At 51.6% G+C, this 21,919-nt stretch overlaps 2 protein-coding genes across 2 annotated transcripts; one reads left to right on the top strand and one right to left on the bottom strand.

Moving 5' to 3' along the window:
• The first annotated feature begins 160 nt into the window (after positions 1 to 160).
• On the top strand, positions 161 to 12,609 carry ZNF821 (zinc finger protein 821). The gene is made up of 8 exons (XM_066557168.1): positions 161 to 328; positions 510 to 661; positions 1,709 to 1,800; positions 8,566 to 8,691; positions 9,136 to 9,278; positions 9,795 to 9,899; positions 10,826 to 10,992; positions 11,687 to 12,609. The coding sequence occupies exons 3-8, from the start codon at positions 1,761 to 1,763 to the stop codon at positions 12,339 to 12,341; spliced, it is 1,236 nt and encodes a 411-aa protein (XP_066413265.1). The 5' UTR covers positions 161 to 328; positions 510 to 661; positions 1,709 to 1,760; the 3' UTR covers positions 12,342 to 12,609.
• A 1,845-nt stretch (positions 12,610 to 14,454) lies between these two features.
• On the bottom strand, positions 14,455 to 20,933 carry ATXN1L (ataxin 1 like). The gene has a single exon (XM_066557167.1). The coding sequence runs from the start codon at positions 20,931 to 20,933 to the stop codon at positions 18,867 to 18,869; it is 2,067 nt and encodes a 688-aa protein (XP_066413264.1). The 3' UTR covers positions 14,455 to 18,866.
• Positions 20,934 to 21,919: the final 986 nt, after the last annotated feature.

Here is a 21,919-nt window from a genome sequence, read left to right on the forward strand (position 1 = left end):
GCAGGCGCTGTCCCGACCCGCTTCCGCAAATGCGGCCATGGCGCACCAGCGGCCGGGGAGAGAGGGGCACAGTCTGGGAGAGCGGCGCAGAGGGACTACATGGCCCGGCGGAGGGATCCTGCGCGCGTCTAGCCGGTACCACGCCTGATAGGCGCCCGCCGGTGCCCGCCCCCGGCGTGGCGGTTCCGGCAGCGCGGCGTTCCGCCGGCTGCTGTGACCTGGCCACGGGGTCCTCGGTTCTCTGAGGGTCGCACGGCGCTGGCGCCACCGCGAAGGAGAGTCGGACCGAAGTCCAGCCCGGGCCTGGGACCGGAGCCGCAGCTCCCGGGTAAGTGGGCCTAGCGGACGTTCCGAGCGGGCCCGCTGCTCCCGCGGCGGCGCTCAGTAGCCCGTGAGGGGAGGCGGCCCCGAGCCCCCGGGGCGGGGCGGTTCTCCTCAGCAGGTGCGCGAGCTCGTAACGCGCGCGGTGGGTCTGAGTTAATACTACACCCTGCGTTTTGGCCTTGCAGGGTACGCGAGATTCTGGCGAGCCGGGGTGGCACGAGGGCTCCCGGTAATCTGCCGGCGGAGACGGCCGGGGCAGGCGGGCCCCGTCGCAGGCACGGATGAGCTCCCTCGGGTGGTCGGGAGTCACGCGCTGGGCTGGATCCATGGCATACAGGTGAGACGCTTCAGGTAACGAAAAGCCGGCCCCTGAGCTCTGCGGGTGAGCTGTGCCCTCCCGGTGCCTGCCGTGGCCCCCGTGCCCGCGCTCGCGCAGCCTGGCGTTGCCCTCCGCCATCTTGCCCGTCTGTCTGTCCGCTGCCCTTTGTCTGTCTGCGGCTCCCGGCGCCTGCGGCGGGACCGGGTAAGCCGGGCCGGGCTGAGGTTGCCGCCCGCGAGGAGTGAAACGGGCCCCGCGGCGGGACCTTCGCTGCCAGAGCCGGTCGGTCTGTCAGGGATGCCCGGTCGGGACGTCGGAGGCCTGGGCAGGGTTCCCGCGTCCGTCCTGATGCTAGAGGAGCCGCATCCCTTTGTCTGTATGTCTGGCCGCTTGCGGGCCTGGTCCTTCCTGCTGTCTCCCGTGCGCTGGGACTGCCGGATGGATTCCGCTGTCTGGGGAGGTGTCCGAGATCTTCGTGTCCGTTTATCTGAGAAGGCTGATGCGATCCCTGTGTCTGTCTGGCAGTGCGAGGCTGACAGGATCCTTTTGTCTGTCTGTCTGATGTCCATGTTTCTCTGTCAGCAAGAGGTTGATGAAATCCGTGTGTTTGTCCCTCTGAGGAGGCTGACGGGATCTCTATGTCCATGTGTCTTGTGGGAAATGGGTTCAGCTCCTCCTTTTGTCTGTCTGTCTGAGAGGACTGTTGGAAATGCCACCTTCCTCTGTCAGTTCAACGACAAGGATGAATACTTCACTGCAGGAATAAGCAGGAGAGAGAAAGGTGTTTGGACTGCGGTTGCGGTAATTTTTGAAGGGGACGCGCATTTTTTGAGGGCATCAGGATTGCTTAAATCTTTACCTGAGAACTGGGTAGGACTGCCCATGCAGAATGCTTTGTGACTTGCTTGTGGATTGTGTTGGATGCTGGCCTGGAATCCAGCTGTGGTGATGCAGAATGAGCCCCATAGGTAGAAGGGTGGGGAATGACTCTGGGACAGCCAGCAGAGCTTGGCCAGGGACTTGGAGGGTTTCAGTGAAGTGTGTGACAGACTCTTCTCTTCTCAGATGAGCCCTCTGCAGAGGGGAGGAACACTCTCTGCCCCCAGGTCAGGGAAACATGTCCCGTCGGAAACAGACCACTCCTAACAAAGTTCACTGTGAGTATGATGTTATGCAGCATTGTGGGACCCTTGCTCTGGCTGGGTTGTGGAGTGAGGTGGGGAGGAGTGGAATGATGGGAGTGATGGGAAGGGACAGCTTGTGGGGAATGGTGGTTACTCATCTTTTATCTTAGGGTGTAAAAGAAGAGAAACTGAGCTCTGTGCATCAGGGAAGCTGGCTGTGTCCTGGCATAGCAGGACAGGGGTAGGCTTGAACAGCTAATGCTGTGAGCATAGGTTTGTATATGCAGGGCCTGTAGCTGGGCTTTGCATTCACACTGTCAAAAGTACAAGTTAGAACACTAGAAAATGTGGCTTGAGGCTCTGGCCTCTTGCTAGCAAAGGAAGTTCTAGGCAAGGTGGTTGGAGCATGCTGGCTAAAAGCCAGCAAGTCCTGGGTTTTGATCTTCATCCTACCACAGACCCAAATGGTTGGCCTTGGGCATGTTACTTAAGCTTACTGTACCTCAGTTTCTACCAGATGATGAAATAAAGCCATTTGCTCTTTCCTGTCAAGGAATGGGTGGTGGCCAAGTAAATTACAGGACAAATAACTGCTGTCTGCCAGATCATTCTTGAGCTGAGGTGGGTAAGATGGATCTCTGTTTCTCCATCATTGCCAAGGCCTAAGCATTTGTTTGACAGTGAAAGGGTTGAAGATGCTGTGCATCAGCACTTCTCATGGTCAGGCTACAGCCAGGCACCAGTGGAGCTGGGAGGCAGAGATGAAGGTTTGGCTGCAGAGGGGAAACTGCACATGTACAGCTTTTGTTTGGCAGCAGAGGGAATTTGAGGGGCCTGAAATTATGCCCTTGTTCATACTCAGGTTTGTGGCCGGAAACATGCTTGGAATTTGGGCTGGAATTAGGAAAACAAGTTTCAATTTCTGTAGATCTGTGAGAGCAAGGCTGCTGAGAGGGCCCTGTGTGGTTTTGGCTGCAGTAGCTGTCAGGAGTGCGAGACAGAGCTGAGTGCTGCAGCCCTAACACTGCCTCATTGCTGGTGCTGCTGGCTTGCATGTCTGTGTGTATGCGTGCTGCCTCTGTGCACAGGTATGCAACAGGCATCTGTGCATGCTGCTCTCAGTGCAAGGGGAAACTCTGGGCTGGAGCTGACACCTTGCACACTCCGTGAGTGCACTGGGAAGAGCTGTCTCTGCCTGGGACTTGCAGCCCCACTGGCTGGGCAGCTTGCAGAGCCAGCCGAGCTGTCCTTGCTGGCCAGAGTGAGGTTCTCAAGGAGTGTGGCTTGTGGCACCTGCATTGCCTTGTGCTCTCTGATTCCTGCTTCTGGTTGTTGGGTTCCACTGTGGGCAGAGTATAGATTTAATTTGTCTGATAGTACATTAATGACTTTGGAGTTGTTGTTCTTAGAGAAATTTGATATGTCTGGTATTTTATCCTGTGATGCCAATAACATGCCTTGTGTCCACACACTTCTGCTTCTTAGAGTGCCCAGGTATTACTGCTGTTATTGAGCTCAGGTTTATGTCATGTATGCAATTAAGCTATCTTCCTTGGTCCGGAGTTGGGATTTCTTGAGTATGGAAACCAAGCGCTACAGTAGCTCTAATTGTGCAGATAGAGTTTCCATGGTGTTTAGCTGGGTACTTTTCTGCACTTCACTGCATAAGGGCTGTGTTCTTCAGAAGCTTGTACTATCATATACAAAACTCTACGTATCACAAAATTCAGTGGAGCACTGTTTTCACAGTGAACAATGCTTTTTTATCTGCAATACAAACGATTGTATGTCCAGTCCTGGTTTTGGAGGAAGCTGTCTGACAAACACACTGCCAGGGGGCAGGAGGTTATAGCATCAGGTATGCCACGGAGTGGAGTTCTGGGACCTGTTCATCTCCTTTACATGCAGTATGTTGCTACAGAGCAACTGTTCAGCAGGAGCCATCGAGAGCAGCAAGTAGGACCACAAGAAAATAAGGGGACCGAGAGATACCAGAAACTTGTCAATGGTGATGTCTTCACCTTGGGATGGAAAATCTTGTCTGTCTTATGATGAACACCACGAAATCGTTGGGACTTCTCTGTCTACCTAGCCTGCTGTGTGTCTGGAGGGCCCAGAAATGCCGTGCAGTGCCCTGACGAGGATAATCGGAGAAAACACCGGCTCCAAGAACGGGGTGAGCCAGCAGAATGAGGAGTCAGGCTGAGACATAGCAGACACGTTACTGGGACTTCTTCACAGGGACTGCAGTGGTTGGGAGGAGAGGAATGAAAGGGACAGCAGGTATGCAGCTTTTTATGCAGTTGCCTGCAGCTGGGGTCTGATTTGGCAGGCTATGGGGCTGGGGGACTGCCTTTTGGATTTGCATAAATACGACTGTGCATATATGACTGGACAAATTTGATGGGAGGATGGTGCCTACTTCTTCCTTGCATGGCCACTTCCATCTTCTCTTCCTTCTTGGACTGACTAGGGCGAGTAACAGCTGCTGATTTCCTCTCGTTGGCTTGCTTGGTGTCTCCTCTTTCCAGGATTACTTTGCAGGCTTGGCATGGCCCTCATTTCACCTTGCTCTCACAACACCATGGTTTTCTGTTCTCGCTTAGGACAGAATCACTTTGCTTGGCAAGCAGAGCAAACCAGCTAGGAGATTGTATGGTTACAAATCAAAACAGTTTTCAATAGAAGTTGATATGTAAGGAAAGTCAAAATAATACTGAAACAATGATAAAAATTATGGTAAAATTTATCACAAAAGTCTTTCTGTGCATGATGGCCAGTCCCACAATTTTAATTTAGTCATTGCCCCTGCAGCACATAAATGGCTCTTAAGAATATAATTTTATTTTGCCATGTGGTGCATGAAAAACATACCTTACAAAGTACTAACAAACTGAGCAGTAATAGTGGAATATGCCTGTTGAAAAATAAAATGCAGTTAGATTGCTTGTGGGGAGATACCTTAATTTGGTCATTTGGTTCAATTTCGTCTTTATTTTCTCCCAGAGTATGCAGTATAAAAGTATAAAAACTCTAAGCAATTCATCTGTTCTTGCATTCATCTGTACCGTGCTGTCACCCCACCAGTCGTGGACTACTTACTGTCTTTGTGCTTGCCAAAATTTGTTGCAGGTATTAGCATGCACTTCTCCCTCCCTGCTGTCCACAAGCTGCTTTGCTTTCTATTGCCTGTGTCCTCTGCAGCTGATGCTTAGATGATTTTAGAACTCTGGATAAGAGCTTTTGTTAGTCAGATTAATTCCTGCTTCTGAGCTCTATTTATCATGGCTCCAATATCCCATTAATCCTCCATTTCCTTCCCTCTCTCTCTAACACACACATGTTCTGTGCTCTTTGGTGTTCCTTGGATTCTCCTGTCTATAATAGTCCCATTTTGAAGGGAAGGTACCTTGCAAGAAATAGAACCCAGCATTCACAACTGAGCAGAAATGTTACGTGCATCAAATCCCTTGGTTCTGAAGGGCTCCGTGGACTGCCATTGTTAACCGTTTCAATTGTGTTGTTTTTCATTTCAGTAACCACTACAGCAGTGTGGACAACCCAGAATAGCCATGGGGCAGGTGGAATAGATCCACAGTGGTGGAAAGACTTGCAAATTTCAGGTCCAGGAACACAGAGAAGACCTACATGAACAGGGACTTTAAATTTATGTACAAGGAGGGAATAAACTGACTCATCTGTGAGAGACCGTTCTGTTTAGGAAGGAAGGCAGGAGAATGATATAGTCCCTTTGCGTTTTGTTTTGTGGATTTTGGGGTGGGAGTTGTTTGTTTACGTGTTTATTTTCCAGAACACCTGAGAGTTATCCTGCATTTATACAGTTCAAGAAGGGAAGGGCTCAGGGCTGGTACCCTAGCAGTCATGCCTGCCCATGTTACACAGTACCACAGGGCTGTCCCCTATTTCCACCACTGCTGACTTGGCATCCCTCTCATTCCCAGCAGTATGGAGAGGAGAATGGAATACAGAGCAGAGGCATTTGTATCGTCTCTCTTGTCTTACATCTCTAGCTGCTTGTAAACAACTACAGTGACTTGTTTTGGTGTTGTGGTCAGCCTGCAGGCCTGTTTGTATTTAATAAAGAAACTTCTGGAGAAGAGTCTGTGAATTCACTGTTGAGCATAACATCCTTTACTTATGGCAGTGATCCTAAAGCTGTTGCCTGTCCAACTCCTCTTCCAAGTGAATGGAAGTGTACCCAAAGTGGGGTGGAGGTGGGGGTGTGTCTGTTTATGAGCATGTGTGTGCAGAAACATCAAAAGTATAACCCTGGACCTATCCAACATTAAAGTTGTAAAGTTTTATCAAAGGAGGACTTAGTCTGTCAGCAGATGAACAGGACACTCTTTCCTAAGTTCTTCTGTATGCTATTACTATAATACATAAGAAATTTTGTACAAGGGGAAGACAGTATTTTTCCATGTTTGCCTTTCCCAGTCCCGTGATGTTTTTAGATAGAGGCTGGGGAGGATGCACAGGACATGGCCTGCTAACAGCACGGGTTTGGTTAACAGCTTGCATTGCTGGCTGTAAGCTGGTTGTTCTCTGCACTGTGCTGAGTCAATACTCACTGGGCTCTAGGGGTGTTGCACAGAGGCTGGAGGCACACACAATTGCTCAGTAACTGTGACTGATACCAGTGTTCCTTATGTGAGAAGTTCCGTCTTCTGTCACCTCAGATAAAGATCCCAGCTCTTAAATCCTGCAAACTGTCTGCATGGTTTGTATAGCTGAGCAGGAACCTGCCCTGCCTTACGACTCCAGGCTGCTGCTCAGTGGGAGTGTAATCTGTCTGAAAGGGAATAGGGGGAAGAAATCAAGTAATTGCTTCCACGAGCAGCCTGTGGCATTTGGGAATTCTGTTTTGGAACTCTGTCAAAGGCAGCAGCACGTCTCCCATCGTAGTTTTATATCTGTCCTGTGTTCTGCAGGTTTCCTCATTTCATCAAGCTTTCTCTTTCACTTGCAATGCTTTTTTGGTCTATGGACTTTTATCCTGGTGGTTTGTGGGTTTCTGCTTCTTGGAGAGGCACTGGATTTCTGTGGTGTCGGCTGCTTGTACAGTCTGTATCTCAGTCCCACCAATGTGAGGCTGTGGTCCCGATATAAAAACAGCGCTCCAGGTCATGAAAACCATTCAGTGCTAGAATGGCTTCTGAAGGGGTGTCTCAGCAGTCATGATGGTCCCTGCTGCTTTCAATGACAAGTAGACTTGGCCCTCCTCAGCACCTCTCCTCAGGCACATGGATTGTGCTCTCAAATCTTCTCTACAGCACTCTTTCTCACATTTCTGAAAGAGAATGATAAAAGCCTTCAAATGCTTTCGGAAACCTACATGGGGACATGGGGAACTAAAATTCTTCTCCCACAGTCTCAGTAAAACTTCTGAAGGTGTTTGAAATCTTCCATAAATCACAGCTTTTTAAAGCCCTGCCAAAATTGCAAGGTGAGCCCCAAGGAAGGCAGTGTGAGTGGAAACATGGAGCAGCACTGGCTGGAACAGTTCAGCACGTGGGAATGTACCTGTCCTTGTGATAGGACTGGTGCTCTCTCTCAGGAGTTCAATTTCCTGGTTATAGTGGTGCCAGCTGTGGCCCTGTACTAAAAGGTAACTTTGTCTTCTGAAAGCTATGTTTTGATTTTATGTCAAAAATGCACTGCGTTTTCCTTGGCATTTTCACATTTGTGCTTTGAATGGTTCTTGAGCACTTTCAAATCAGTTGATAAATGCAACCCAAAAGCCGGCCTGCTGGGAACTTCAGCACCTTTCCCAAGCCTCCCAGCTCATCCACTGGAAAAGGTAAATCACGACTACACCTGGAACAATGTAATTTGTTTGCTTTAATATGAAAATTAACGGTTGCCTTTTACTATTATTCTCTGGAACCAAAACTTCTTTGAGCAGGGATTGCTGTAAGAACTTTTCATTCAGAGTACAAATAAATACTTTATTTCAAGGTGTTTGCCACGTCCTATTGAGCTGAGGTACTAGTGGTCACTGTTTTCAACTAAAATTGTTTTGTCCTAAGCATGCATCTCAGCCCTCTGGGGTCATTCCCTTAGGTTTCTGTTTTGAGCACATGAAGTGCCAATGAGATTTATTTTAGCGAGAGCCATTCCTGGGCAAGGCAGGGTAGTTTTCTATTCATCATATACACAGGAGAACACCAGTTTCAAGCATAGACACCTTCTGTAAAGGCAGCTTGTCCTCATCCCTCCTGGGACAGAAGAAAGTGACACTGTGGAGGGCAGGTGAGGTACCAGCACTTAGGGAGGTGCTATTTTTGTGCAAAATGCCTGCTATAGCCAGGAATAAGAGTTAATGATTTATAAGAGCTGTACAGTACTATCCCTGATCTGGGATACTGTCACAGTCCCCAGGTGCTTCCCCCCATCCTGAGCTGTGCTGTAGGATATTGGTGGATAGCTTGGCAGCAGTAAGAGCCACTTGGCTATTTATGGCAGATATATGGGGTCACAGGCATTTTGTGGCTGGAGTGGCATACACATAGTATGCGGAGGGCAGCCCAGTGCTGCACATTGCCACTAGTGAGACTCTTCTACATCCAGGCACTGGACTCACATCAGCAGGTGCCAGAGGCTGGTGTGGCAGGGTAGGCAAGCAGAGAAGTTACCTAAGTGCTTTCCAAGAGGTGACTCCAGAGGTTCTGCACAGTGCAGGTGAGCAACCCCATGCCTGTTGTATTTTTGGCAAGCCTTAGTGGTGGGAAGCAGTGGAACAGCACCAGTCTGACTCTTTGTCTTTGTGGCTGCTAGGGGAGCAAGTCTTTGCAGGGCTGGAGGAGCAAGCCCGCCAAGCCATGATGAAAAATAACTTTCGTGGAACTCTTGGGGACCAAAGGCCAACAATTCGTCCACTCCAAGACCCTGACTCCAGCAGCAGTGAGTTCTTCCCCTTCCAGTAGCATTAAGGTTGTAGACTGGGAAGACTGGAAAGGGGTGAGGCTGAGGGCTGCACAGTGTGTCCGAGTCCTCTGAGGGCCATCTTACCCAGATCCTCCTCTGGGTTAGCCCTTTGCTCCAGTGCAGGACTTTGTCCTAAGGACCAGACCAGCACAGCACAGACCGGGCAATGCCATGGGACCCAGTGCCATTTCACCAGAGCAGGGTGGGGACAGCAGCACCTCTGCCTGAAGATCTGGAAGTCATTGAGCAAGGCAGTGTAAAATGCCATGCCCAGGACTCAAGTGCCCTAGACTGAGTTTAAATGGAAGCCGTATTTGGAGGGAGTGGGCAGAGGCCCCTTGTAATGCTGGTCAGGACAGTTAAAGCCTGTGAGTGCCATCGGTGTCCTGACACGTGGTAAAACTGTTCTGCACATTTCAGGTGGCAGCGATGATGAGGAAACCACTCAGGATGAAGTTTCTTCCCATACGTCTGAGGAAGATGGCTCAGTGGTGAAAGTGAAGAAGGAATTAGAAAATGCAGAACGACCTGTGGCTGGAACCCCATTGATAAGAGAAAATGAGGCAAGTGTGTACTGGCTCTGCACTCACTCTAGCCTCCAGGGAGAGAGAAGGGTACTGGGTACTATCTGAACACTTCCTCTCCCCATCATGTTTCTTTATCTTTCTCTCCCTCCCACCTCCTCCAAACAATGTCTCCTGGCAGGAGGAAAGGGTATGAAGAGCCTTTTGGCTGCCTGGAATAGGAGACAGCAGGCACAAACTGGCCAAGATGTTTGCAGAGTGCAAACCCTTCCCTTGGTTCCAGTACCATTTTCTGATTGGCTTCCCCTTGCCACAGAAAAGGCCCTGCCTTTTAGAGTCACTGTGCTAGCAAGAACCTGGGTGCAAGTGAGGCTATGAGGCCTCTGCCCCCTCTCCGTGAGATGCAGGGGTTTTGCTCAGGGGCTACATGAAGGAGGCTTTTTCCAGATGTCAAGGGCCCAAGGCAGGCCTGGCAGGACTGGGAGGAGCCGAGGAAGGGCGGGGTGCCTGCGGGGGTCGGTGTGCCTCACAGCCAATGGCTGTTCCTGCCCGTAGGTGCCTGAGAGTGTGAACGCTGAGCCCGTACTGGGACTGTCACAATGCCCCCTCTGCCAGCTCGAGTGTGGAAGCAGAGATCAACTTATTGCACACGTCTACCAGGTAGGGATAGTTCCAACTGGAGTGTCTCTGGCCTGAAGCCTCAAATCCAGAAACAACTCAAAGCACAGGGTAACTTTGTTCTGGTCTTTGCAACCACAGAACTGAGTTTCTAGCTAGGATGTGACTGAAGTTTACAGCTGTAAACTGTGTCCAGAGAGTGTCTTGGGGAAAGAATTAGCAAGGCCCTGGTCTACAGATCTGGAAAACATAACTCTATGCCTATAACTCTATAACATATATATATATATAACATAACTCTATATAACATAACTCTATACTTGCAGTCTCTGCAAGTGTTTCAGGCTAAAACCAAGCAGTTCCTTCAAACTAAACATGGAAGCAATTTTTATATCATTCAGTGAGATAAAAAACCTTCCTCCTGATCATTTATGTTATACTTCATTACAGTTCCTCTAATTATCCATGACAGTAGCTGTACTTCCTCAAAATTATTCCAGTTTTGCAAGAAATCTGCCGTGAAATCTTAGGTTTTGTTGTCAGTGCTTTCTTCATAGCACATCAAAGTCCGTAGCAGAAGGAATGAAACAGAACTTACCCGTGCCAGTTGTCTCCCTGTAAGTGCTTCTTTACCAGCATCCAGCCTTGCTTTTATTGAGTCATGCTTTGTCCTGCACCAGCAGTTCCTCAAATGCATTCCTGAAAACAAGGGTCAGGTCTTACAGTCCAAGTGGTTTGGTCTTAATTTTTTCTCCTGCACTGGAGTTGAGCTATAAAGGGCTTTTCTCCTTGTTTAACCTGTGACACAATGAATTACTTGTCTTGAGCTTGGTCTAAAAGCTGGCAGACAGAGGTTTAGTGGTAAAGGGTTCCCATTCCAAGAGGCTGAACAGAATGGTTTGAGCATGCCTTGGACTGGGCAAGGAGCTGGGAAATATGTAACTACCACCTGAGTGGTTGTTTTGCAGCACACTGGAGCGGTGGTGAGTGCCAAGAGCTACCTGTGTCCTGTGTGTGGCAGAGCCCTCAGCTCCCCAGGATCCCTTGGGAGACATCTCCTGATCCACTCAGAGGACCAGCTGTCCAACTGTGCAGTTTGTGGAGCACGCTTCACCAGCCACGCCACCTTCAACAGGTCAGGGTCACCCTGGCCAATGAGTGGGCTAGGTAGCACATTAAAGATTAGGTGGGTTGCCTTGAATGATTCAGAAGTTGTGGCTCTGGACCCACTGAGGCCTGTAGGACAGTGCTAAACACCCCCAGTGAGTTAGATTCTCTTGATCCCTTCCTGTCTGCAGCTCTGCATCCCCTGCCAAGAGGTCTGCAGGCTGTGCTGGTAAAAGGGTCTTTCTTAGCGCTGTGCAGAGCTAGAGAAAGCGCTGTGGGCTCCAGTCACTGGAGAACAATCCACCCCTTCCCTTGCCCAGCATTCCATTGGAGCAAGGCTGCACTATCCAGATGGGTTCATCATGACCAGAGGAGGACTACAGGCAGAGACCAAAATGTTCTTTCTTTGTGTCCTGCCTAGTGGGAGATTATCCACTGGCCAGTGGAGTGGGGCTAAAAAGAAATTCAGAGATGATGGGGAGGAACAGCTTGCTGGTTTATTCCCACTCCTGCACTCTTCCAACCCAGATACTGCTCTGGGCTAATCCACTTCCTTGCCCTGTACAGGACAGTGCTTTATTTTAGATACTCAGACATATCTGTGGGCAAATGATTTAGCAGAGGGCTCTGCCATGGGCTGTAGTGGGAGCAGTGTTCATGGCAGCTCACGGGGACTCTGCCCACAGCACCAAGCCTCTGACTCCGTTCCTCCGGCTTTGCAGTGAGAAGCTGCCAGAGGTGCTCAGTGCGAATCGGCTGCCGGCACCACAGAGCCAGGGCCCCTCCAGCGCTGAGGGTAAGGATGTTGCCTTCTGCACCCCCGTGTATCCCGCGGGCATCCTGCTGGTGTGCAACAACTGCGCCGCGTACCGCAAGCTGCTCGAGGCACAGAGCCCCGGTGTGCGCAAGTGGGCCCTGCGGCGCCAGAACGAGCCCCTGGAGGTGCGGCTGCAGCGCCTGGAGCGGGAGCGCACAGCCAAGAAGAGCCGGCGGGACAATGAGACGCCCGAGGAGCGCGAGGTGAGGCGCATGCGGGACCGGGAGGCCAAGCGGCTGCAGCGCATGCAGGAGACGGACGAGCAGCGGGCGCGGCGGCTGCAGAGGGACCGGGAGGCCATGCGGCTGAAACGCGCCAACGAGACCCCCGAGAAGCGACAGGCCCGGCTCATCCGCGAGCGCGAAGCCAAGAGGCTCAAGCGGCGCCTGGAGAAAATGGATATGATGCTCCGGGCACAGTTCGGCCAGGACCCCTCTGCCATGGCTGCTTTGGCAGCTGAGATGAACTTCTTTCAGCTGCCAGTGAGCAATGTGGAGCTGGAGAGCCAGCTGCTGGGCAAAATGACCTTTGAGGAGCAGAGCAACAGTGCGTTGCACTAAACCACAGCCAAGAACTGTGCTGCCTTTGCTGCACCTGCCACATGTGCACTAGCAGGCTTCTGCGCCCAGGAGGCTGCTGTGGGTCCCTGCCTGACCCTCCCTGACAGGTGGTTCTGGTTTTCCTCTGAACTCAGGAGGAGAACAGAGCTGAGAGATGCCTGCCTAAGCAGCTCTGGTGGGAGCAGATTCTGAGGATACAGTCTGCTCTGGGGGCCAAGTCACAGCCTGTGACAGAACAAAAATAAATTAATGTATTAATTAACATTAATTAATGTTCACATGTATTAGTCCCCTTCTTTACCCTTTGTGCTTTGTCATGGTTTTGGGCCCTTGTCCCATTAATGGGTCTAGGCTACTGCAATTCTGCAGTATTCCACCTCAATAAAAAAGGGTCTTGTTTACTGCAGCATGAATTACAGAGCTGAAGACAGATAGTCCATAAACTCCTCCAGGAGTAAATCCTTTGCAATTTGTGCCCATAAGAAGGAAAGAAAGGAGGATGTCCTTCTGGAAATGCCTGTGCACACCCTTTTTTAAAACATCGTTATTACATATTTACGTATTTTGCAGTGTCATCCATGGAAAAACTAAAGAACCTGAGGTCTTGTTTTAAGATAAAAACAGTGAACGAAAGTTTTCACTCGTAAAAACAGTGAAAGAAAGGCTGGCCAAGGTAAACAAATAGCAAACAAGTTTGCTGCTTTACTCACAAGTTATTTTCACTTAAACAGCATTTCAGGCTTGCAACTGAAAGAGTTGATTGAACGGTAAATAATAGTGTAGGTCAGTTTCTAGGACTTTATGGGTGTGCTTTTCCCTTCATTCAGCACTGGTGAGGCCACATCTGGAGACCTGTGTCCAGTGCTGGAGTCCCCAGTGCAAGAGCAACACAGACATACTGGAGGCAAAATGTCATCGTAGCCTGTGCCTACAGGAAAAGGTTCCTGTTACTAATAGAAATCACTATCAAAACTATGCAACTATGGAAATGATACCTAGGCATCTTTAAATTGCAAAAGGCAAAGCAGTGGCACAGAAGGACTCATGGCAGAGCAAAGAAGTGGTACACTCTCCATTATTTGGCTTCTTTAAGAATGAGCACCTGAAAATGCATGGTGTTAGCTTTGTGGTTTTGAGACATCAGCCCACCAAAAGCCAGTGTGCCACACTTCTGTGTTTGTAGCCTGAAAAGCCCTATTACCTCCATAGCATTTCCAGTTAAGGTCTAGAGTCATACAGTGGATCAAACACCTTGGGAAGTACTGTCTTTTCTCTGATGGCTGTTTCTCTTTAAGTCAGAAATGGTGACCACAAGACTGCTACTTGAGATCAGAAGAGTAAAGTTAAAACAAGAAGCAAAATCTTTTTATCAGACTACTTGAAACCCTCATTTCCTCCTCATTTTTCAGTTTGAAAACCATTTGATTGCAGTCCCTTAAAGCCCTAGTTAAAATAGTTACCTTCAAAATGCATAATGTTGCATTTTTCTGGCAATAATGAACCACTCTCACAGTCAGCCCTGGGGATGCTGCTAGGAAACAGCATTGAACCTTTTCAGTGCAAGTTTTCTCCTCCTGCCACTGCAACATCTAGTTTCCTCCCTGTACAGAAGCTGTTTTAACATGATGTTCATTCATCACGGAGAACTGACACCCAGGAGCCATCCCTGCTTCTCTCTCTTTGGGAAAAGGCACTGTAAAGGAGCTGTTGAGTTCCATGTTCCTTTGTTCATATCCTCCTTTGTTCTATGATCTCTCACTTTTATCCTTACTTGTGTTCATTTTCACACTCAAACCCCGAGTTTGCTTCTGGCAGTATCTGCTTTTGCTCTGCCTCATGTTTTACTTGCCCAGCAGAGATGTACCTCTACTCTGCAACCTGCAGTTGGAACTTTCCCTGTAGCATCACTGACACCTTATCTTTATTCCAGGGGGTTCAGGAGAGACCACATAACACTGAAGTATCTGAAGACCCAGATTTATGACTTATAATCCATGTGTCACCCTGTATCTTGCCCTTGACATGAGTCTCCAGATCACTGTGTAAATCCAGAGAAGCCACATGCTAATGACCACTGATACTGCAGACAAGCAAAAAGTCTCAAACACCAAAGGAAAAGCTATTGGTTTATATATAGATATATATATGTATATAGATATATACTGTGTTTACAGAGTCAACAAGTTAAATGCAATATTCATAAAAGCATTAACAATAAAAATACAATCTGTTTGTAGGCAAGTACAGACTTAAAATGGTAAAACAGGAAAAAGGATCTCACCAAAGTACAAATATACAGTACAAATTGATTTATTTAAAACAGTTACAAAAAAAGCACAACAAAATAGAGATTATCCTTAGAATTATTAATGCTTTGTTAAAGATCAGGTAGGAGGAAAGGGGCAGGGACAAAGTTGGAGGGGAGCACCTGACTAGTTCTAAGGCTTTAGATACACTGCATCGGTTACATGTTAATACAGCCATATACTGGGGGTTATAGTGAGGGGTCAGCACTTATCTACAAACATCTCTCTGCCTCAGGGCAGCCCAGCCAGCTCCCCCATGTCTCTCTCTCTCTCTCTCTCTGAGCACACCCTCCCCGGCGCTAAGGTGCCATGAAAGCCGAAAACAACTCGAGTGTGCCAGGGGCGTGTTGGCAGGGTGGGCGGCAGCAGCCCAGACCTACAGGGCAATTCTGTCCTTGACAGACAGTGTGAAGGCCGTGGAAGGGCCTGGACCATCAGCATTTTAAACTATATGCGGAACACCCTGGGCCAAACTGTACAGAATGTGTATTTGTAGCCATCTTAGCAGCTTCTGACAAGTGTCAGGCTCTACCACAGCTTGAAAGACAGGGAACAGTTGTGAGTGACGCTGGGGAAGGCACGCGTGCTGCTGCGGGCAGGAACTAGCATTTGGGCTACTCCAGCTGCTGTAGTTTCTTTTACAATATTTTCTGAGTAACAAGGATTGTTAGTTCTCTATGGGACAAAGTGACTTGAAGTGTGGGGTGGGGACAGGGACACAATGTGAAAAGTGCAATATAAAAAGCTGCTCAGCAGCTGGAAGGGGAAGGCAGAGAGCCCTCTGCAGCTGCCTTCCCTTCCAGACAGAGCTTCCTCTGCATAGTCTGGTAGTGATGAGCTCTCATTGCTGTGAATGCACAGCCCAGAGATAGGCTTGGCTCTGCTGTGCAGCTAACCCAAGGCATGTTCCATGGGATGGGGCAGATGGCTACAGACACCCATTATTGCATCCCACGGACTCCTGCTACAGAGTGTGAGCTGGATAAGATTAGGGCCTCCTCCAGGCAGGACAGACCACGGCTCCCCTACCCTAGACAATAGCAGCAGGAACATGGTATATTTCTCTGAGAAGTCTGTCACATCTCTGCCAGCAGAAAAGCCCAGGTAACCAGCCCACTCTGCAATGTCTTCCTGGCTTTATCTCCTCCTTTCCCTGTAAACCCGAGAAATAAAAGCCTCCTCCATGGGCTCATTCACAGCCTTTCTCACTGCAGCAGAGCCTGTCTCATACACTCCCTGTCCCACACACTCCCTGTCCCAGGAGAGCCTCAGTGCTCAGCACAACCACCACTGTGGTACTAAGCCATACAGCCCTGTCCAGTAAGGACAGGTTCCTGTGATACCAGTACTGCTGAGCTGGGCTGACGAGTTGCCAGTGGCCCCCTCCTGCCCACCCTTTGGAGCAAACAGCCAGATACATGAATTCTTCATCTCAGTCCCCCGTCACGAGCTGTGCTTCAAACCACTGCTTCCAGGGAAGAGCTGGCAGGTGAAACACACAACAGCGGGACTGACAGAGTCTGGATAACAGCACCGAGGTCCAGTTCAGCACGGCCTGTCCCACAGAGCTCAGGACCACACCCAACAGAGGTGCAGCAAGCCAAAGTCCAGGTCAGCAGCCAGGTAAAAAACAGGGCAAGCACCTTCACAGCCCTTCACCTGCCTACAGGACAAAGCTATTTAAGTCACAGCATCTTGCCTCATTTGTCAGTGCTGCCCATTCAGATCACTGCAGTGTGGCTGAGATCAAGGAGTTAGAGTAACACACATGGTGTTAAGGCAAGCTCTCCAAACCCTCACTCTAAGACAGACTTCGGGGTTCAGAGACACTCAAGGGGCTCTGCAGCATCAGTTGCTGAGACATTGCCCCTATGGTGTAACCAGCCCTTCTACATTCACATGCCATACGAGATCCCTTCCTCAAGTGCCTGTCGCAGCCCAGAACTCCTCTGCGTGCACCATGCATAGAACAGGCAGGAGAACCCAGGCTCCTCTGCCTCCTGCCTTTGGCCACAAACACCTCAGATATCCTGAGCATTAAGTACTAATTACCAACACTAACAGAGAGTTTTACGTAGGGGAGTCCAGTCAGCAGGAGCTGTGACACCCCCGGGTGACAAAGGGGCCCAGGTGGACACTCACTGACAAAGGGATTGTGAAAACAGCATCTGTTCCCACAGCTGCTGCACCTGAGAAGGCAGAATCTTCACACAACAGCATCACTGCAACTTCACACATCCCAAATGCAGCTGATGAAATCAGAAGTAGTGTGTCATTTGGGAGCAGCTACACATGGTACAGGCAGCATCCTCATTCTGAGAACCCTGTGAGGCACAAACACTGAGGGCATGTTTAGCACACATCTCACCTAAGGCCTGTCCTGGTGCAGGCATTTTAAAGGCAACAGAAATGGCTAGCAATGCGCTAGGAAAACAGGACTGAGGCCGGGATGGAAGGGACATTCTGGAGACTAACTTGCCTAATACACAGGCAGAGCATGCATCCATTGCAGTCAGCAGAAGCCAACCAGTTACAGGACACACTCCTGGGGAGTGCAGAACAGCCCTGAGACAGCACCACTGCAAGGAGAGGTGCTGACACACACCATTCTGTGACAGAGAGGAGTGGCACCCCAAGAGTCAGGCACACTTGACAAATTTCAGGCAGGGAGACAGAAACAGCATGCTGAACATCAGGACTCTGCACACTAAGAAAGGCCCCCTCCAAAGCCTGGTCCTAGCACAGAGATGGGCACCTGAACACAAGGAATACCCAATCCAGGTTAAGTCAGTGAAAACCGTTTTGTCACCAGAACAGTGATGTTCTGTGATGAACAGTGATGTATATTTTTTGTCCTAGCTGAGCAATGGTGTCATAGCACACCATCAGAGAGGCCAGATTAGTGTAACTACAGGAGACTTCACTCAATAGTGTTACCACCACAATCAGCTGTTCATACACAATTGTATTAAATCTCACCATGAAAAAGACTACTCTTGATTTGACCACATTGTTCTACAGAGGAACTCTGAAATGAAGCATCAGAAAAACTAACACAAAATGACCCCAAAATGCCCTGTGACACTATGGTATTTTTAGAGCCCCTACATTAATCATGGAATTGTACTTAGCACAAACTTTGTACCTTGCCTGCACGTGCACAAACACTTGTCTCTCTTGTCTAGAGCTTATTCAGGAAACTGCCTGCAGGGAAGAATTAGCCATCTGGAACATTTTTCTGACTTAATTACAAGATAGTATTGGTCTTCTCAAAGAAGAATGCTGAATGTATTTTGCTCCAGATTTCCAACAAAAAAAAAACCAAACTAATAAAATATCCAAAACCAAAATTCAACCAAACAAAAAAATCCAACCCCATTCATCTCCAGGTTAAGCCTCTGCAAAATCTATAAGCCCAGGAGGGTTTTTTGAAAGTTATTAACATGGGAAGAAAGATTTGATTTGGTGGCAAAACAACTAAGTAGACTTTATAGCAGGAAACAATATCTCCCATCCCAACTGTGTCCCATCTCAAGTGCTCAAGTTCCCTATTCACCTGCACCCAAGCCCATCCTTTTGGTCCTTCCTCTTGAATTTCTGTGATTCATTCAAATCTGTACATTCTTTGCAAGAAGAAAGAGCAGTTGGATTCAGTGGAAGAGACATTAATCAGAACCACCAGAGAAGCACCTCCATCCTGCCCTTGAGAGCTCCATCGGTGAACGGTCCTTTTAAAGTGCATGTGTGAAGAAAGGGGATACTGGGAGTAGAGCCCCCAAACTCCAGTGGGGACCCATCTCTCCCCATCATGAGAAAGGAGAAATAAAATCTTCAGCAATTTTATCTGCTACCTTAAGCCAAGTCTGCCCTCCTCATCTCCCTCCCTGCCCCGAATGCTCGTCCCCTGCCCCGCAGGGAGTCAGTTATCCCAGGAGGGGGGAGAAAGCCCCAGCCTCCAGCAGCCTCTGGAATGCTCTCATCACAAACTCATGACCACATCCCTGCTCCCCACCCCAGCCAGCCTGTCGCTGCTCCCTGAGGCACTGGAGGCCTCCTGACTCCCCAAGAAGAACTGGTCAGCCATGGAACTGGAACGGAGCCATTCCCGCAAGGCAGAGAGCAGCCTTTGTTGGTGAGCCTATGACAGAGTCTGTGCAATTCCTCCACCTGATGGTGAGGGTCACCTGCTGTGGCTGCCCTAGCTCACACCTCTAAGGGATCATTTCCCTGCATTCGAACGCCCTTCAATAGACAGTTTGACCTCCTGGGGAATGAAAGAAGGACGGAGCAGAGGAGGCCGAGGCTCCTCTGCCTGCACGCTGTATCTTTGGAAGCCTGGGGCCAAACTGTACAGACTGCCAGCCTCGGGCTGAGAAGATTCTGCACAGGAGCTCTGGGCCGTGCTGGCTCTATCTGTGTGGCTCTTCCTTTCAGCAGCTCTGTCAGATGGCTCTCGGGGCCCCTGAGCTGTTCGTTCCAATCTCTCCCTAGCAGATACCAGCTGATCCCCGAGAGGGGAGTTGGCCTGAGAAGCAGAGTTGCCATTCACGCTCTGTAAACTGATTGATATGCAGACATCCCCCACCTGCAGCCTGTGACAGGGCAAAGCAAAGAGCTGAGCAGTCCTCGCGGGGCTGCAGGAGGACCAGCCCTGGCCATACACAAAGAAGGGATGCTCCGGGGGCACATCAATGCTCACTTTACTTTGTTGCTCCCCAACCACAAAATGCAGTGTGACGAGCCCAGGCCACTGGCTTTCCTGAATATCCACCACAGTGCTGGAGTCAATCTTCAGGCCTCCGCTCACCTCAGCGCTGCGAACAAAGTCTTGAGTCTGCAGCTCCTCCACCCGCTTCAGCTCGCCCGTTGCCAGCTGGATGATGGCTCCCTTCATGAAGTGAGAGGGCAGCTGCGAGGAGCTGGGTGGCTGACACTGGGCCAGCTCCTTTTCAAGCACATTTCCTCGAGCCTGGGCATTTGGGCTCTCCCTCAGCAGGGCTTCTGAAGTGGAAGACCTGATGGGCTCAGATCCAATGGGAACAAGTACTGGCTTGCCATTGGCTATCACCATTCCTTTGGCTAACTGTCTCTGTCTAACAGTCTCTTCGGGGGACATTCCACACGGGCTCCGGGACTGGCTGTTCCCAGCTGCAGCCCTATCTGTGGCGTTCCTCAGCTCGTCTCCCTGCCCATCAGGGGTATTATGGCAAAGGTTCAAAGGGCTTGGGTCGTCTTTCCTCGGGGCTGCCAGAACATGATAATCCTGAGATGCCAACACCCCCACCACCCTCTGAACCTCCAGATCAGCGTCTGGGGTGCTCCTGTGAGTAGGCACAGAGATCTCTCTTCCCAGCATCTGGTAACCTGGAAGGAACTGTCCATCACCCACACATGCTGCTGCAGCCCCTGGGGGAAGACAGTCCTCAGCTGCACTGCTGGCAGAGTCCACAGCCTCGCTGGGCCTCCTGGCCACACTTTGCTCCAGGGGCCTCTGCCCACCATTGGTCGCAGCCCCCTCTGAGCTCAGCTGGCTGTCTTGCTGAGGAGACTCTGGGCTCCCACCTGCCACAGGTGCCTCATAGGCTGAATAGCCGGGTGGGAGGCGGGACATCTGATAATAAACAGGAATTCTCCCCGGTGCCATGTCCACTGGTTGGGGCGCAGCATGGTGCTGCATCTGCCCAGGAGAGGCTGCGGAGGTGGGTTTGTTGAAGCTGTGGGTAGGAGAGGTAGTCTGGGGGGAAGGAGCAGCTTCTTCCGTGAACAGGGAGGCATATGGCACAAAGTGGGGGACATGGGGGGCAGTGAGGTTGGTGGAAGGAGACAGGAGAGGACTAGGCATGAAGGCAGGAGGGACGGCATAGGGCACTGTGTAGTGGGAACCGATGAGCTGCAGGGAAGCCGAAGGGATCTGTGCATAGTGGATGGAGGGGAAGGGCACCGCCGGGTGCTGGATGATGGGCGAGGTCACGTTGAAGGCGGGGGGCAGGGGGCTCACGTTCACCACAGGGTGGAGGCCCGTGGGAGAGAAGGTGGCAGGCGGTGCTGCCACTTTGTAGAGCATTCCGTACTGGTCCACCGTCAGCCCCGCCGCCGCCTCGGGGGCGTCGCCAGGACCGTAGCGCGGCGTGGTGGGAGCCGGCCGAGCCGTGCGGGCCCACTCGGGGCCCTCGCCCGAGCCCTGGGCTCCCCCCGCCCGTCCCGCCTCGGTGCCAGTGTTGGTGGCGGCAAGTTCCCGCTTCTTGGGCGGGAGACACTCTTGGCTCCGCTCGTGGCCCGCTCTCATGGCGCCCCTCGGTGACCCGGCAGCCCCGGCCGCGACGCTCGTTCATGGGGGCACCCACTGGGGCTGCCACGCGCGGGCTCCTGGATCCGCGCCGCCGGCCGCCGCCTCACCTGCGCCAGGAACAGAGGGAGCCGTGAGTCCTCGCCTCGGGAACGGGGGGCGGCCCAAGCCCCGGCTCCGGGAACGGGCACGACGACCGCCCCTGGCCCAGGGTCGGAACGCGGGGACGGAAGACGCCCGAGCCTGGTCGCCGCCCCCAACCCCGGCCCCAAAGCCCCGGCCGCGCTGCTGCGCGCCCCGCCCCGTCGCGTCCCGCGGGCCCGCCCGGTGCTCGCCCGGTGCTCGCCCGGTGCCCGCGGCTCACCCGCCATGGCCCGGACCGGCCCCGCGGGCCCGCCCGGCGCCCGGACCGGCTCCTCCCCACCCGCGGCGCACGCCGATGACGCGGCGCATGGTAATGACGCGCGCGCCGACCGCCGGAACCGCTCAGGGGTCGTGACTCCGCCGCACCCGGATGACGTCACGGGGCACCCGCAGCGCCGTTGCCGTGGCAACCAGCTGCGTCCGCCCGGGGCTCAGAGCGGCCCGCCTGCGGGACGGGCCCGGGGCCCCGCCACCAGCGCGGGTCACCTGGCGGCAGCGCCGCGTGGCTTTTGTTGGTCCCACGCCCCAGACGGGCTCTGTCGGCAGTTGGCCGGCAGCGCGGGCACAGCGGCAGAGTGGCTCGGCTCCCCTGCGGGAGCCTTCGGTCTGAAGTGCCCGTGCCTGTCTCGCACTCCCGCAGTGTCCCGCCGGCCCCGTGCTGCTGACCGGGCTCCTCGTCATTCGGTGATCGTTAATGTGACATAAGGTTCTAGAAGCGGGAACTGAACAGCTGCCTGGGGCGGGGGTGGCTCTGTACTCTCTTCCAGAGACGCCTCGTTTACTGCGGCACGCTGCGTTCCCGCCGGTGGACGTTTAAACTGTGCGAGATTCGGCGGGCTCGG

The sequence above is a fragment of the Molothrus aeneus genome, chromosome 11 (assembly GCF_037042795.1).
Source record: "Molothrus aeneus isolate 106 chromosome 11, BPBGC_Maene_1.0, whole genome shotgun sequence".
Classification (NCBI taxonomy): domain Eukaryota; kingdom Metazoa; phylum Chordata; class Aves; order Passeriformes; family Icteridae; genus Molothrus; species Molothrus aeneus.